We start from the raw sequence: 17,559 nt of genomic DNA, 5'->3' as shown, positions 1-17,559 counted from the left end.
CCTACCTCTGTCTGAAAGTCGTGTTTTCAGTTGAGATGAGACTCAGCAGGCTTCTTTGCCCTGGTCTTCTGCTTGAGGCAGTTAAACCTTCCATACTCCACTATACTTGCTCTAAATTGGAAATAATAGTAGCTTCCTTCAAGATTCATGCCTTGTGACATTTTGTTCACAAGCACACTGAGATCCTGGAAAACAAGGTAATGCAATGTTATTATATATAAGAGCAAGCTCAGCAGCTCGGGTAAAGTGAGATCGTACATTGAGTAGCACCCTAGCAACGTTCGTTAAGGATACCAACACGCATTCAGTGTTACAGGCCTTTTGTTGGGTGGTGTAGCTGCGGTTCATCCCTTACACTGCTTCTTCTTCTTTTAGGGAACAAGTGTGCCAGGAAAGGAAGGGATATCCAACTTGGTTTGAACTGGCTCTCCAATTTCTGCTCCAGACTACGGAGGCCAAATATACTCCATCAGCTTTGAAAAGGAACTGAACGCTGCAATGGGACTCCCCACTCAGGTTTTGGCCTGTGCGATCTTAGCTTTGCTGTACCAGCATGTTAATGGTGGACTCATCAAGCGAATTATCCGGCAGAAGCGTGAAACTGGGCTAAACGTGACCTTGCCGGAGGATAATCAGCCTGTGGTTTTTAACCATGTCTACAACATTAAGTTGCCAGTTGGCTCCCTTTGCTCTGTGGACCTGGATACAGCAAGCGGTGATGCAGACCTGAAGGCGGAAATTGAGCCTGTCAAGAATTACGAGGAGCACACGGTGAACGAGGAGAACCAGATTGTCTTCACACACCGTATTAACATTCCCCGCCGGGCTTGTGGCTGTGCAGCTGCCCCAGACATTAAGGATCTGCTGAGCAGACTAGAGGAACTGGAGGGGCTGGTATCCTCCCTACGGGAGCAGTGTGCCAGTGGGGCTGGATGCTGTCCTAATTCCCAGGCAGTAGAAGGTAAGGCAGACTGGGGAGCTGCTCTTGGGGAAATTCTTGTGCTGGCTGTAGATCTTGTTTAGAGTAGATACTCAAATTTGTTTCAAGAATGAGCAAAAGTCAACCTGTTAAATTTGAAATGTAATCAGAACTGAGAACGTATTTGGCCGGCTTGCAAGATGCATTCATTCACAGTTTTGTGGTTTTATGAATCTGTGGGTCAGAAGTCTGCCTAGGCCTCTTTGTAGCTGTGGCATCGAGCATGTACGGCACTTGGGCATGGTGACAATCTGTCGGAGTTAAGATTAAAACTCATACAGTCCAAGGTCTTGGCTCCGCGTTTTGTCCCCTTGAGTAAGCTGCCAATGTAACCGTTTTCATTTCCAAGTTTTCTTTAATAGCGACCAATAAAAATACAGCAGGATATAAGGTAATAGACAAGCACAAATACTTAGAGAAGGGGGAAAAAAGGTACCCTTCCGGCTGTTTTTTAAACTGAGGTAAGAGAGATTGGTCATACAAGAGAAAAAACAGGTCTTCTCAGTAGTAATCTGTGCCTCCAAGCACAGAGCCAGTCTCGCAGCTGATGATACAGGATGCTGCCTGGCTTTTTATGTTCTGGAGTGAATTGGTGAATAATGCTTCATGGTGCATGCCCTAAGGAAAGCTGCTCAGTCAGTGAAAGGGGGATTTTGAGAAGGGCAGAGGAATCCAGCATGCTCATTTACCAAGTAGTTGGCAGGGGCTCTTCCCTGGCGTTAGTGTAAGTTAAAGCATTCCTGGTAAACTAAATCTCACTGGAGAAAGAAGGAGGTATTCTCATTTAAAAGCTTTGGTGATTCTGGAAATTATGTCCTGTAGGGAGCTAGGAAAATCAGACCCCTTTTAGGTTGTGTGCACCATGCTGGCCTAATGCATCCCAGAGCCAAGGGGAGTAATGGGTTTTCCGGATCGTTGGTACAGGTCGCCTGGACACAACACCCTATTGCAGTGGACATGGCAACTACAGCATGGAGATCTGCGGCTGCATTTGCGAGCCTGGCTGGAAAGGCCCCAACTGCTCTGAACCGGACTGCCCACGCAACTGCTTCAACCAGGGCCTCTGCGTCCAGGGCAAATGCATCTGCAATGAAGGCTTCGCTGGCGAGGACTGCGGCCAGGCCACATGCCCGTCTGACTGTAACGACCAAGGCAAGTGCATGGATGGGGTTTGCGTGTGCTTTGAGGGGTACACGGGCACAGACTGCAGCGAAGAGCTCTGCTCCCAGGGGTGCAGTGTGCATGGGAGGTGTGTGAGCGGGCAGTGCGTGTGCCACGAGGGCTTCACTGGCGAGGACTGCAGTGAGCCCCTCTGCCCCAACAACTGCCACAACCGTGGGCGCTGTGTGGACAACGAGTGCGTCTGCGATGAGGGCTACACCGGCGAGGACTGCAGTGAGCTCATCTGCCCCAATGACTGCTTCGACCGTGGGCGCTGCGTCAACGGGACCTGCTTCTGTGAGGAGGGCTTCACTGGGGAGGACTGCGGGGAGCTGACCTGCCCTAACAACTGCAATGGCAACGGGCGCTGCGAGAACGGGCTGTGCATCTGCTACGAGGGCTTTGTGGGGGATGACTGCAGTGAGAAGAGGTGCCCGAAGGACTGCCACAACCGTGGGCGCTGCGTGGGCGGGCACTGCATCTGCCACGAGGGGTACCTGGGCGAGGACTGTGGGGAGCTGCGGTGCCCCAATGACTGTCACAACCATGGGCGCTGCGTCAACGGGCAGTGTGTGTGCCATGAAGGATTCATTGGGGAGGACTGCGGGGAGCTGCGGTGCCCCAGTGACTGCAACAACCGCGGGCGCTGTGTCAACGGGCAGTGTGTGTGCCACGAGGGATTCATCGGGGACGACTGTGGCAAGTTGCGGTGCCCCAATGATTGCAACAACCGTGGACTCTGTGTCAATGGGCAGTGTGTTTGTGACGAGGGCTACACAGGGGAGGACTGTGGGGAGCTGCGATGCCCCGAAGACTGCCACAACCGTGGGCGCTGTGTGGAGGGGCGCTGTGAGTGTGACAGTGGCTTCACGGGGGAGGACTGCAGCGAGCTGTCCTGCCCCAACGACTGTCACCAGCGCGGGCGCTGCATTGATGGGCGCTGCGTGTGCCATGAGGGCTTCATGGGGGAGGACTGCCGTGAACGATCCTGCCCCAATGACTGCAACAACGCGGGCCGCTGCATCGACGGACGATGTGTCTGTGAGGACGGTTACATGGGGGATGACTGCTCCGATGGTAAGTTGCAATGTCCCTTTTGAACCGCTTCCCCTGGGTAATTCCCGGTGTCCATCCAGCAGCCTTAGAGGCTCTGTGAACCTTTTCCACATAGCTGGGCCCTGTTGCCACTCTTCTTTATCATAGTCCAAACAGCTGAATCAGAGAAGTAACAACACCAGTAGCAAGCTCTTGGCCTCTCTTACTTTTCAGGGCTATATAGTGTAGCGGTTGCTGGTGACTTTTGGTAGTCAGCAAGCCAATAGGCTGATAATGGTGATGCAGTCCATTTGTTATCTCCAAGTTTGCTCCCACCATAATGTCACTGGAGCTGTAGCTAGCTCTGGCTGGGATTTCTCACCATGACCTTTCAGTTTCTCATAGTACCTCTTGATGCTAAAAAAACCCATGCATCTGAAAGAAACTGTTCTAGCTATAGAGAAGAGGGAGGTGTATCTAGAGTCTTCTTATTAGGTATTCGGCAGGATTAGTCAAAAGAATATGGACTGAATTTTGACTAAACAATAAGGCTTTGCAGGAATGAGATAATGTAGATAATGAATATCAGTGAATAAAGAGCCTGGGTATCAAAAGTTTCTTACAGCGAGATTCTGGTTCCCAGTCTCATGCTGGATGAATAAGAAAGGGGTTTGCATTTACAATGCTATCACTATTGTAGGAGCTGAAAATGAAACACACAGCACTGACAATATACACTGACAGACCCCAAGGGCTCAGCGACTTTGCATTGAAGGTAGATCTCTGAGCTGGAGCCCTGGTGGAGGCAGAGGGTGTAGTGGAGGCAAGGCACACACCAAAAATAATGTTGTCTTGTCTGAGTGATCAACTCATGAGTGATCAGTGTCATGAGACAACTGTCACGATGGAATTGCCAGATGTTGCAAATATTGCAGTGCAAGCTTTCAGGATTATTACAGGGGCCTTGGCTATCTCTCAATTGGCCAAAAAGATTTTTCTAACTAAAGTAAAACTTGATTTTATGTATGTGTGTCTATACATGTATGTGAATGTATATGTGTTTGTGTGTATGTTAGATCTGACAAAAGCTTAGAGTAATATGGAATCAGCTGGAGTGGAAACTTAGCTATAAAGCCACATGTTTGGTTTCCCAGTACCACTGACTCAATGGAAATTGATAGAAAATTTTGGCAGCTAGATAATGACAGGCATTACGCTATAAACGAGGTAGTTTTCTTTAGTACATCCCAGGGGAGAAATTTTGGAACTAAGATCTTTGTAGAGTAATCAAAGAGGACTTTGGGGTTGGGAACATTATAAAAGACAATGAGTACCCTTGAAAAGAAATTCCCATTTTTCATATCCTCCTTCTGGAAGACTCCTAAGCCACATTTTGTGCTCTTGCCCGTGCAAATGTGGAGTAATCTATTGAAAGTATTTACAAAAGTAATCATGTTTTATTTTACTTTGGAAAATCTGTGCAAACCCCAGGACTTCTAGCTATAAAATCATGTGTTGCTGGCAGTTGAATTAAACGTCTGAATCCCTAGGGACCCAGCTATGGTAGTCTTGTGCAGTAGCCATGAGAGGAGGAGCTGGAACACAGTCAGCCATAGGTTGTGTGCAAGTGTGAGAGCAGAAATTGGCCCGTGACTTTTGGAAATGTCTGTAGTCTTCATCAGCTGAACATTCCTTTCTTCAAGTGGCTAATTTGTGTGATATGGCTTCCCCATTCCCTGTTTGTTAGATGATTCTTATAAACTGCTCTTGGGAAAATGTGAAACTGGGTAAGTCGTTATTCTCTGAGCCTTGAAAACTTCTTACAAGTTTGTTTTGTTTTTTCCCCTTCCTAGTGTCTCCTCCAACTGAGCTGACTGTGACAAACATAACAGATAAAACCGTAAATCTGGAATGGAAGCATGAGAATCTCGTCAATGAGTACCTCATCACCTATGTCCCTACTAGCAGTGGTGGCTTAGATATGCAGTTCACCGTGCCAGGAAACCAGACAGCTGCCACTATTCATGAACTAGAGCCGGGTGTAGAATACTTTATCCGTGTCTTTGCGATCCTTAAAAACAAGAAGAGTATTCCAGTCAGTGCCAGGATAGCAACATGTGAGTTTAATATTTCCTGTATTCATTCCTTTGTCTATTCCGTAGTATGTATTTATTTGCATCCGTTTTTTGGGGTATTATTTCTTTTGTATTTTCTATTTTCAATTCATTTTCTGTTCTGGACAAAGACAGCCTTCTGTACTTTCATTTTCTATTATTTTCCAATACAAATGACTGTGTTAAAAGTACAGTTCACTAGCTCTTCTGCTCTCTGCAGTGCCTCCCAATGAATATGGGATCTTTGTAAATTAAAACCTTTGGCTTCTTCATGATAAGGTACATTTTTAAAATCTGGTAATGTTTCCTGAAAAAATATGAAAATGTAGCAGTGTGTAAAAGAGCAATATGAAATCACTTGGAATCAAACTGTTTTGACTAAAATGGAGGTTATATTTGGTTTGCATCTTCAGTGTGTTTTACAACTTACTTTTTATCTGCTTGTCTGTTCGTTTGTTGTTAATCTTCCTTTTTGTATTGTGCACACCACAGTCATATCTAAACATCTCAGCCTCAAAAGATGTTCTTTGACTTCTGTCACTGTGCTCATTTTTAGAGACCTGGGGCGGGATTCATCTTGCCTAACTTCAAATGTCCACAGTAGGCTTCTTTCAAGAGGGCAAAAAAAGAGATTTCTAGGGCAAAATTCACTTACTTTAAGGTGACATCTAAAACAGGTCAGAGGAATGTCTCTCCAAAGACAGAATAACTGGCTGTGAAGAGGGTTTAAACATCGCAGATGCAGATTCCTACATGGCAGATATTTATAGTGGTGGAAAGATGTCCCACTCCCAGTGCCCTGTTTATGGGAACTTGTTGCTCATGTAATGCTATGCTTTTTTTCTGTCACAGATCTGCCTGCTCCAGAAGGTCTGAAATTCAAATCTGTTAGAGAAACATCTGTCCAGGTGGAGTGGGATCCTCTGAACTTTTCATTTGATGGCTGGGAGCTGATCTTCCGTAATATGGTAAGGAAGCAGTGTTTCTTGTATAGAGGCCATATATAAGTGAAAGATCCTGGATTTTTTGTGTTTATACTGACTGATTGTTCCATGTGTTACAGAAAAAGGATGATAATGGAGATATAACCAGCAGCTTGAAAAGGCCAGAAACATCTTATATGCAGCCAGGCTTGGCACCAGGGCAACAGTATAATGTATCCCTTCATATAGTGAAAAACAATACCAGAGGACCAGGACTATCCAGAGTGATAACTACAAGTGAGCACAACCTGTATTTGATATAGTGCCGCCAATAAAACAACTGCTGTTTGGTGTAGCCGAGGGAGTTTTTAAACAAAGAGAAAGACAGGCTGTCTACTGTGAATTGACGGGGGGGAAAAAGGAAGTAGTGGAGCTGCTAATGAAGAATACATGAGGAGAAATTAATTCCTTTCCAAATTACCTGTTTGAAGAGGAAAGGAAATTTATGTTTATCTAGAAGGTAGCAAAAATGTACATCAACAGGAACTAGAATTTCTTTCACCCTGGTGATATTTGCATGAAGAAATTATTTTAAGGAGAGTTTCTGTTGTGCAGATGGAGAACCTCTTAGGGTTCCTGCTTGTCTTTCCTTTGGCAGCTTCTGATGTTAATGAATTTTAATGAATTTGCTTCTGATGAATTGACTCCATTTGGCACTTTCTTCTACAACTATAGAAAGTAAAGGAAGAAAGTGAATGAAGATAAGCTTCGGTTGGTAGAAGCCACTCATTTTAGTTTTGCTCTGAATCAGCAGTTAAAAGCACAAGAATGTGTATGATTTTTCTGGCAAGATTTCTTTAAAAACCACCTTTTTCTCTTTTTGTAACAGAGCTTGATGCCCCTAGCCAGATCGAGGCAAAAGATGTCACAGACACCACAGCTCTTATCACATGGTCCAAACCCTTGGCTGAAATTGAAGGCATAGAGCTCACTTATGGCCCCAAGGATGTTCCTGGGGACAGGACAACTATTGATCTCTCTGAAGATGAAAACCAATATTCTATTGGAAACCTGAGGCCGCACACAGAGTATGAAGTGACGCTCATCTCTCGTCGAGGGGACATGGAAAGTGACCCCATGAAAGAAGTCTTTGTCACAGGTAAGAGGCTTGGATACCAATCCAGACTTCTGGGAAGGTAATGCAATCACCATCAATCTTTCTGTGCCATTTGCGTCATGTTGCTTCAGTTGATAGTTACTGCATCAACACAGAATCAGCACTGTTATAGAGGTACGTGAAAGTGGAGAATGTTTTTCTGTGCCTTATATACCGTACTGGCTCAACAAAATATTTAGACCCCCGAAGTATCTAAATGTATTTTGAAAATGAGAGTTATATTATTAAGTCTCTTAGAAGCTTTTGCTCATCATACCCTAAATCTCTACTTCAGGAAACAAATTCCTCTGGATTACTTGTCTGTCTGCTGAGCTAAATATCTTCCATGGTCCCTATTCCATCTAAGACCTTATTTCTGTTTGTCTAAATGCGTAACAGATTGGCAGAGAACTGCTTTTTTTCCTTCTTCAGTTCTGCAAATGTTTTCTGTCATGCTTTTATAAATTTACTTTGGTCCTTAGTGATCCTGGGAACGCTTTATGAAAGTGCGGGTCCTTTAGCATGTTATCAAGGTTTGATGCATTAAGGGAGCTGAGCAAATGGTACATAGAGAATTACCTCCCTTTTCATCCTAAAATGTAGTTGTTCATTCAGAGCAGGATTTGAGTCTACTTATAGGTGTGAACAGTGAAAGCCCATTGAATTTCTACATAATATTCACCTTTTTTTTTTGAGGCTTAAGAGTGCCTTTCAGCTGTGAATGCACGTTATTTACTGAACAGAAATTCTAGAGATGATAAATTCTTTTTTCTTACCAGCCCTTTTCCTTTTGAAAACTGAGGTATTTGTAAAGGACAAATAGTATTTTCATCCAAATATCTTTTTCCGCAAGCCTATTTTGTAATAAAAAAAAATTACTAACATTGAAAATGTTATTTTTGTCTCAGGAGATAAAAATTGAATTTCTCCCACTGATGTTTTCCCCAAAGCTAGTGAACTCTCCGTTTCATGCTAACAGAAATCTGCTTGATGTAGTTAAGAACATAGTGGTATCATGTGAGAGGAAACTTAACTTCAGAAATGGATCATTTGACCTTCTGAAAAGTACTGTTATAAGAGACTGCTGTCATAAGAGAATTATTCCTATTTATTTATTTATTTATTGGTTGATCGATTACAGACTTGGATGCTCCAAGAAACCTGAAGCGGGTGTCACAGACAGACAATAGCATTACTTTGGAGTGGAAGAACAGCCATGCAAATATTGATAACTATCGAATTAAGTTTGCTCCCATCTCTGGTGGAGACCATGCTGAGATCACAGTGCCAAAGGGCAACCAAGCAACAACCAGAGCTACACTCACAGGTAGGAGAATGGAGAGATTGTCATTAACGTCATGCCACTGCCATCACCCTAGAGCAGAGTAGTGTAGTGAAAAAATGCCCTTTTGATCACTATACATGAGAGGTACAAGCAGAGGTTACACATTTTGAGTACAAGCAATTATATTATATAAAATACATGCAATACATATTTACACACCTGCAGATGGATAACTAGCCAACAGAAGGTATGTAGCCATTTCACTTTCACGTGCATCTCTGAATCCCACTAGTCAGTTCCCTGAGTTCTAGGTAGCTGTGTGTCTCTGTGGACATGGCTTCACATCCCTGAGTTCAAAAGGCTTTTGCATGTGCTAGGGTTGGTATTTACTGATGCCAGTCTGCAACTTCTGTGTACCTGCAAGTTGCCTTACTAGCCTGCAAGGCTAGATAATGGTACTTTCTCCATGTCACATGGATGTCTACCTGCTTTTCTTTGGCAGAAGAAAAATTTACCTATACTGCAAGCACTTGAAAGTAGAAGCTATCTCTGATTATGCATTTGCACAGTGTCCAGAATGAAATCTCAATCAGCCATAATCTTTATCCTTTGGCATGTACATGGAAAAAGATTTGTTAACATCAGGTCAGCTGGAGGGTCAACTGAAACCTTGATTCTCTGCATACACAGGAAAGCTTATATCTTACCTTGCATACATTCAGGCTTCCTTATTTAAACAAATGCCCATAGGCATATTCCATGGACAGGAACTCATACTTCTATTCCTCATCTCTTAGGTTTGAGGCCTGGAACTGAATATGGCATTGGAGTGACAGCAGTGAGACAGGACAGGGAAAGTGCTCCTGCTACCATTAATGCTGGCACTGGTGAGTAGCCTGATCCCCCTTTGTGCTCTGGAGAAAGCGGCAAGTCAGGTGGAGCCACTCTGTTTCTTTCATTTCCAAGTAATGCTCTAAGAAATACTTTAGAAAGTTCTTGATTTCATTTTGGTACCAATGGGACGTTTCCCCTCAAGGGAAAGAAAAAACATTTCCCCAAAGATCTTGACCTCTGAATCTGGCTTTCTTTTCCTATACGAGGATCTCTTAATGTTCTGGGAATTTCCTCTCCAGGTGAGCTCCTTAATGGTAATTATGCTTACACTGATTACTGTGGCCATCCTCTAATTGTGAGGGTTTCTGGCAGGAATGGTACTTATGGCCAAAAGGTTGATCTGACAAAGAGTGCAGCCTCAGTGGTTGCAATAGTCCTGACTGCCCTTCAGATCCAGCATTTTCTCACAATATCCCCCTTTTCCCAGGTAAATTCTCTGGAGGCTTAAATTCTCCCTCTCCTTCATGCAGTGCCTGCTGAAGTGAGTGGGAAATTCGTAAGTGGGGGAAATTTGTTCTAGTGTGGTTTGTCTGTAAAAGAGAACTTCATCATCCTCTACCTATATCAAGCAACGGGGCTTCAAAAACTCCAAAAGGTGGATAAGACTCTGACCTGTTGCTAGACACCCAGTATAGATGTTACTCTGTCTACAGATGCCTGAAAAACTGTCCCAGGGCAGTTCAGACACACCTCAACTTTGTTTTTTTAACCTGTAGATCTTGATAACCCCAAGGACTTGGAAGCCAGTGACCCCACTGAAACCACCTTATCCCTTCGCTGGAGAAGACCAGTGGCCAAGTTTGATCGTTATCGGCTCATTTACGTTAGCCCCTCTGGAAGGAAGAATGAAGTGGAGATCCCCGTGGACAGCACGTCTTTTATCCTGCGAGGATTGGATGCAGGGACAGAATACACCATTAGTCTGGTGGCGGAGAAAGGCAGACACAAAAGCAAACCCACAACTGTCAAGGGTTCGACTGGTGAGTAGCAGCTTTTGATGAGTACCATGCACCAGGCTATTGGGCAATGACTAGCCCAAGTACAACTTCACCTGATTTTGTAAGCCATGTCTGGGGAACTGCTTAAAAACATCAACGGCCTGCAGAGCAGACTTAGCTCTCTCTAGCATGATAGACTTAACTGAGGGATAGCTGTGTATTTCCCTACCTACTATGTTTAGCTCCATGTTCTCAGTGATTTCTTGCTTATCATTTGAGAAGACTCACAAAGAACGCAGCTATTTGTCCTGTAGGAAATGCAGACCTCATCCTGTGTTTTAAATGAGGCTGCATTTTTGTGCATTATGTCTTACAACTTGTTTTGTTTTCTACAGCCGAAAACTAGGAGGAATAGCAACCAGAATGTATTTAACATTGCTTGTTCCTGCCTAATGAATTCTCTTCACAGCATGCCTCCACCCATCATGCTTCAGGAGGGTCAACAGGGGTCTGATGTTGCCCTTTTTCAGTTTTCTCATCCAAAAGCGAGAAAGGCTACTGCCACAAATCTGGTCACAGTCACCGTTTCCATTGGATACCATGACTGTTACATTTGTCTACAAAGAAGGGGACCATTTCTGCCGTCTCCATTTGTACAAACCACTCCAATTAACCAGTATCAGTGGACTACTTATTGAACAAGGTTTTATACTTTGTGAAACATTTTGACCCAAAGCTTGTTGCATACAGAATTATATCTTGGTATAGAACACAAGTAGGTCCTGAATCTTTACGTGCCTTCAGGCTAAATCCTGCGAGGCAAAACCTGAACTGCTGTAAGTAAGCAGACAGTAAAATCAGAATCAGCTGGGCTACAATTATTGTCTTTAGCAGATATCATGGTGTTTATCCTTTTCTCCCAAAAGGCCATCTATGAGGTAAACACATGCCAGAAGTTGTGGATTTTACAAATTAATAACTGTACAGCTTAACTAATCACAACTGGTTTCATATTCCCTGGTAGTGTTCATGCCAGCAGAACCTCTGAATGCTTTATAGAATCAAGTAATCCAGTACAGTGGAGAGTTATATGGTATGGTGCAAACTACAGAAAACCATCAGTACTGAATTACTCGTTTGATGCATAAGTCAGGCCTGTGTCCAATGTAGAGAAAAATTAGGAAGCCTTGAGGCACACACATACAAAAGGAAGCTGAAGGTTTATGTGGCAGGAGTGAGCAGGGTTCGATTTTTCCAAAGTTATCTGTTTCCCCATCTGTCTGAAGACTGAGTGGTCTCAAAAGAAGTATGATAGACAGTGAAAAGGCAGAAACAACATGCTGTGGAATTTCACAGTGTGGTCTTTCCAGCACCAGCTTCCAAAGTCTCACAAGGTGGCTTCTTTTTCCTGGTTTGGTTTTTGGGTTTTTTATAAATACATTCATCTGGCCAGTGTATTTGTTTTAAGTCTTTACTCAGAGCAGCCAGTAAACAAACAGTTCTCTGCAGTGGGCTCCTTAGAAGCAACAGCAGTAGTTGACATAACCTGTCTCCTGCGTAGGAACGGACAAATCCAAACACATGAGCATGGGCAGGCAGAAATGCTCTCTAAGCCTGTGGGGTATAAGACAAGAGGTCTCTTCTTCAGTTTACTTTTTTGTCCACCCTCAAATCAGTCCTCTTTATGCATGTTCCCAGTACTTGGGAGGTCCTGAAGTCCTCGGGCTAAGCCAAACAAACTTGTTGTTTTACTCTCTCTTGCAGAGCTATGGGGGACCTCAGGTCCATTGCACAGCTGGGGAGAGTACTTGGAGCAAGCAGGGAGAGAGAGGAATGATTGAAGTGGAAAATGCCAGTAGCACAGCTAGGACTGGACTAGCTCTTCTCGGTGGGTGGAGGAGACAGTCCTGCTGTTTAGAGGGGCATGTGCCATCCCCGCTGAACAAGTGAGCCAGGGACTGCGGAAAGGCTGAGAGTTTTTCTTTTCAGAGTTTCCTTTGCTTCTCCAGATTGCCAGTTTTTCATCTTATATTCTTCCCAGCCTCTTGACGGTTCAGTCAGACTTCTCTGCCGGCAGGTATTCAGGAGTTTCCCACATGTTATTTTTATTTGTTTGCATAGTGAATTTTCTATCACTGAGGGTAAAGCTTCTTTCAGCCCCAGAGCTGAAGATCTGTTGGTGCCTTCTCTCCTCTCTCTTCCTGTTATCTTTTTATGTATATCAACTCTCCACACACAGACAGCTGAAACGTTCAGAGCTCATGAACCTCTAGCAAAGGACATGTCACAAAATTTTCCATAGTATAGGATGGCAGCCTTCTGTTGATTCTGTCTCTTCATATGGATGAAGTGCAGCTCAAGTGACAAAGTTTTTTTTAACTGATGTCCATGATTCTGCGTTTAAGGGATGGTAAAGATTATAAAGTTAACAGTTTGCTAAATGTTATTTTGTTTTGCTGAAAAGGAACGACTAAATATTTCACACTGCCATTTGCTTGTTTGTTTCTTTGTAGCTCTATATAGTCTGACCCTAATGCAGGCAATGACTCCTGACCCAGAGAAGCTTTCTGGCTCTGGGAGCTTTCTTGCTCCAGAGGCCTCAGGGATGCAGGAAGAGGCACTGAGGGACCTTGTGGTCTCAAGGGTAACAGATCACAGCTTTAGTGTCTCATGGTATGCGAATACAGGAGTCTACAGTAGTTTTATGGTGGAGTACAAGGAAGTGTCATTGGCAGCTGGGCCCCCTGCAGAAACCTTCCTGCCCAGAGAATCCCTAGGTGCTGTGATTGACGGCCTCCAAGCTAACACTTCCTATAAAATCAAGGTGTATGGATTGGCTGGAGAACAGCGCTCTTCTCCTCTGGAAGCTGTGGCTACAACAGGTACCTCCTTTCTGTTACTAACGAAGGTATCACAAACTAGGGTACTACTTATTTTTTAGAGCTCCCACCCAGCATCACACTAAGGTTTTGGTTTAGAATCACTTCAGAAATCTAAGAAAATGAAGCATTTTACTAGTTGGAGGGACCTTTCTGGCAGCATGTTTTGAGAATGTTACATCAGATTAACAACTAATCTGTAGGGTGAGCACGTAACCCAGCTCTGAGGAAGCTGAGCAGTCAGACTGCAGCTTTGTTCTTTCTTGCTCTGGTTCTGGAATCCTGCCTGGATAGCACAATGTGGGTCCTGGAGGAGGACGGATGGTAATACATCAGGCACAAGAGGCCTGTGGAGATAAATGAGTGGACATTAGAGAAACGAAGCGCCAACGTCAAATTCCTCTGCTGAAGGACCCAGATTGTGCAGCAACTGTTGATGAATCATGGATGTGATGCTGTCTTGCCTCTGGAAGTGAGTTGCACGTAGGAGCATGGCTTGGAGAAGTAACTTTTCCATTCTCTTGAATGTTTTTAAGAAAATTTATGTTGTTTACTAAAGTCCGTGTTGTGCTTCAGTCCCTCTTCTTCTCCTGGCTTCTACTAGTCTTAGATTGCACCACCCTTTTTTATACAAACTCAATGAAACATTAGGAAGAATGATTAGGTGAGCCAGTTCAGTGGGAAACTGCAGTGCTGACCACTGGGAAACTAAATTTGCCGGTAAAGATTGCTCATTTCTTCAGCTGATTCCTCTGCTGAGAGTACCTGGAACCTAACTTCAATATGAGGATTTTTAGTGGTAGCTACTGTAGTATTTCTGGCTTGTGATATACTACAATGCTTTCTTTATGAAATTCAGAGGTGCACAGGCACTTTAAGCCCAGTTTAATCAGCTGGTTGAGAGAGGGGAAAGCCATTTAGCCAAAGGGGTCTGAAAAGAGTGCACATACCTTTGTAGGCCATCATGTCTTATGGTGTGCTTCAGCTGATGAGAGATTCCGCAGTGAAACTGGCTGATAGCCCCCCTTGGCAAATAATATAAAATCCAAGAGACAGAAGCAAGAAATAATACAGAATACTGTTTGCTCCATCCCAAGGAACTGGGGAAATGTCCTGGCAGGACATTAACATTCTTTTTAGTAAAATTGTCAATGAAGCATTACAATGGAATTCCTCAGAAGGCTAGCAACAGCAGTATAGACATATTTAGGCCATATTCAGCCTGAAGATTTTACTAAGAGAATGATATTGAGAAGTATTCCAGTCTGAGAAAGAGCGTATGTTTGTTGTCCATCCAGTTTCCCTTCCACATAGCTTTCAGCTCTTTGGCATCTACTATTCATTCATCTTGCCACCATGAATCATTCTATCTGGCTGTCATCCACCCACCTAGGGCTCCTAGAGCTCTCTTTCTCTTCTCCCCATCTAGTCCCCTAGTTGCTAAGTCAAGTGTTTGAACTCAATTGGTCTTGTTATCCTACAGTTCGATTGTTTTCCACATTTTCCGTTACCTGTTACAGTATTCTATCTGCTAAACAATGAACACTGATACTGTCTGTGGTATCAGAGTATTTTCCATGTATTCATATCATTTTCATTTTTCTATCTGTTGTTTGTTTGTACACAAGCCACATATTCCTCTGTTACACATGAACTTAATGTGGGGTATATGTGTGTTTATATGTGTGTGTAGAGAGTAGATCACTCTTTCTTGTCCACAAATTCATTTGTGGAGTCAAGTCATTAAACCCAAGGTAATATTCAGAATTAGGTCTGGAAAAAAAAATCAGAGGTAATGTAACTACATATAATTACATATGCTCCATGAGACAATCTGTACATGGCAACCTCCCATGTAGTTGTCAAAGTTGGCACAATAAAATTAATCCACTTGTGACAGCAAAATTCTGAATTAAAATGCCACTTAGGTGGTTGGTCCCTCAGTTTTTGTATAATACAGTTGAACTGCTGCTGTATTTCCCGTTCAGATTAGAGTAATCAAGTCCTTGTGTGTTTATACTATAACTGGCAGGAATCTGGGAGAAATGTCAGTAGGGGTGGTCAAGTAAAATGAGGGAAAATGAGAAGCCAGTTTTGACTAATATTACACAGGGTTTTCTCACGGATCCTCAGCATATCAGGAGCGTAATGCCAGCCTTGTTTTTTTCTTTTTCCCTTGTATTTTTGGATGTCCTCGATTTCCAATTCAGAGTGCATGGCAGTTTCCCAGTGGGACCATCCACAGCATGGAGCTGTACCTGTGTAATGTACTGCTGCCCTTTCCTCCCCAGTGGTCTGTTCACTCTATCTATGCATGTCTTCTGCAGAAATACTCCACAGTAAAGCCCAGCTACCACTGTGCATGTTAATTAGAGAACTTTAAGGCTGAACAAGTACCAGTGCACTTGCTTGATGCCATAGTTTTTTGCCTGTTCCCAGAATAGGAAAGAGCTGGTTGGCATCTAATTGTGCACAAGCAGATGAGAGCCGCAGAAGGCTAACAGTTCCATACTGCATGTCTTCCTGCTTTGTTACGTGAGCTCAGTAACCCTGGTGCAGCAGTTTACAGAGAAAGAGGGAATTATGCTAGTGGTTACCATTGGAGGTATGCTGGTGTGATGACAACATGGCTGTCTTCAGGTTGCAGCATATGTAGGGCCTGGTTCAGATCATGTGCTGGAGTAATTTAAGGAGGGCCCTTACCTAAGTCAAGAATATCAATGATATATGTAAATATAAATCACTGTGTGCCTCACAGGTTTCTCTCCTTCCTGGAGGTGAGCAGAAAGCGATGTTTTTACATCTGTATTTGTCCTGAGAGTATATTTTCAAGATAACGTTTCTGCATTTATTTGAAAACATTTCTAATTGATCTTTCTCCTCTGAAAACTTCTTTTTTCTGATACATGTGTGAATTTGGAGACAGACACTGAATCCTGAGTACGTATTTGTGCTGATGTGATTGATGGTGGTAGATGACTTGCTCTCTCTTAATTGAATGCAAGTGGAGCATGAAAGCAAGGAAGTCACTGAGGTGTGAAATGATGTGGTTTTCCACTAATGAGGAGATAATTCTGCATGTCAGAAAAATCACCTGCCTGTTGCCTTGCAGCTGTGATCAGACACACATTCTCTGTGATCTCCACAGTTTTCAGATTTTCAGAATCTGACTGTGCTACAGGATATATTCACAGATCATTCAGCATGTTGAAGGCCAAGTCTTTTTCCCTTCCATTCCTTCGGATCTCTTTAAAGAAAGATTGCTCAAGTTCTTTCTGTCCTAGTTTTTAGGTAAGGATGTGTGTGTGTCCCCCCGCCTTTTTTGAAAATTCTGCATGTGTCCAGATGGATGACTCCTCCAAGCCTGGTTTTGATTGGATAGGATGAGATTTAGCATGCTTCTGCTGTGGCTGATCTCTCAGTCTGGATTTGGATATGTTTGCGATATTTGGCATGCATTCCACTTATGGTTTGTATCAGAAGCAATAACTGACGTGCTGTAGTAAAGATAAAAGGCATGTTTGAGAGACTTGGGGTTCAAATCCTCACCGATGTAAATTAGCAAAGTTCTTTGGAGGTAATCAAAGTGTACTCATTTACATCAACTGAGGATGTGCCCATCTCTCTGCTGGAAGCATATCAGCTCATCTCTGTGTTTAATGGTTGTTGCTCTGGATCTACTAGTTAGTGTGGTTGTGAGAGAACCATGTTGTGCTTGGTGATGCTGGCTTTGCTTGTGGCCTGGATTCAGTCTCCAAAGAAGAAGTACCTATCTGTTTTCTCTGTTCTTAGAGCTCTTTAATGCAAAGCACACAAACTGTTTTGTAGCAGATGTTAGCTGTCTTTTGTTATATTTGGGGGTTTATTATCAGGAAATTTTAACTTGTAATTTACCTCTGTTTAGCACATCTAGTCACAACACCTGGAGAATCAATCAATGAAACATCATTTAATCCTACCAGTCCTGCACCTACAGAGCTAAGTTATTTAACAAACCCCACCACTGATTCTCATGCTCTGCTTTTGGTGCCCACTGACCTTCCCATCTCAGAAGCCACTGGTGCTCTTCATGACCTTAATATAACACACAGGACTTTCAGTAGTTTCACCCTGTCCTGGACAGCACAGGATGAGGTATTTGATCAGTTCTTTATCACTCTGAAAGACCTGTCCAGTTTAAACAGAACACAGGAAA

The 17,559-nt window shown here is 43.4% G+C and overlaps 1 protein-coding gene across 4 annotated transcripts in view; it reads left to right on the top strand.

Annotated features, from left to right (window-relative positions):
• The window catches only part of TNC (tenascin C), a 74,084-nt gene that overhangs the window by 25,810 nt on the left and 30,715 nt on the right, over positions 1-17,559 (top strand). For all 4 annotated transcript variants that reach the window (XM_050907718.1, XM_050907717.1, XM_050907716.1 and 1 more), the window contains exons 2-10: positions 376-961; positions 1,904-3,217; positions 5,029-5,292; positions 6,142-6,257; positions 6,353-6,509; positions 7,102-7,371; positions 8,510-8,695; positions 9,451-9,540; positions 10,264-10,527. In XM_050907718.1, the coding sequence (XP_050763675.1) occupies positions 499-961; positions 1,904-3,217; positions 5,029-5,292; positions 6,142-6,257; positions 6,353-6,509; positions 7,102-7,371; positions 8,510-8,695; positions 9,451-9,540; positions 10,264-10,527 (3,124 nt within the window). In that variant the 5' untranslated portion in view covers positions 376-498. The remainder of the gene's footprint in view (positions 1-375; positions 962-1,903; positions 3,218-5,028; positions 5,293-6,141; positions 6,258-6,352; positions 6,510-7,101; positions 7,372-8,509; positions 8,696-9,450; positions 9,541-10,263; positions 10,528-17,559) is intronic.

This window comes from Gymnogyps californianus, chromosome 18, assembly GCF_018139145.2.
Source record: "Gymnogyps californianus isolate 813 chromosome 18, ASM1813914v2, whole genome shotgun sequence".
NCBI classification, from domain to species: domain Eukaryota; kingdom Metazoa; phylum Chordata; class Aves; order Accipitriformes; family Cathartidae; genus Gymnogyps; species Gymnogyps californianus.
Note: the sequence above shows the minus strand (reverse complement) of the source record. Positions and strands in the feature narration are given on the sequence as shown.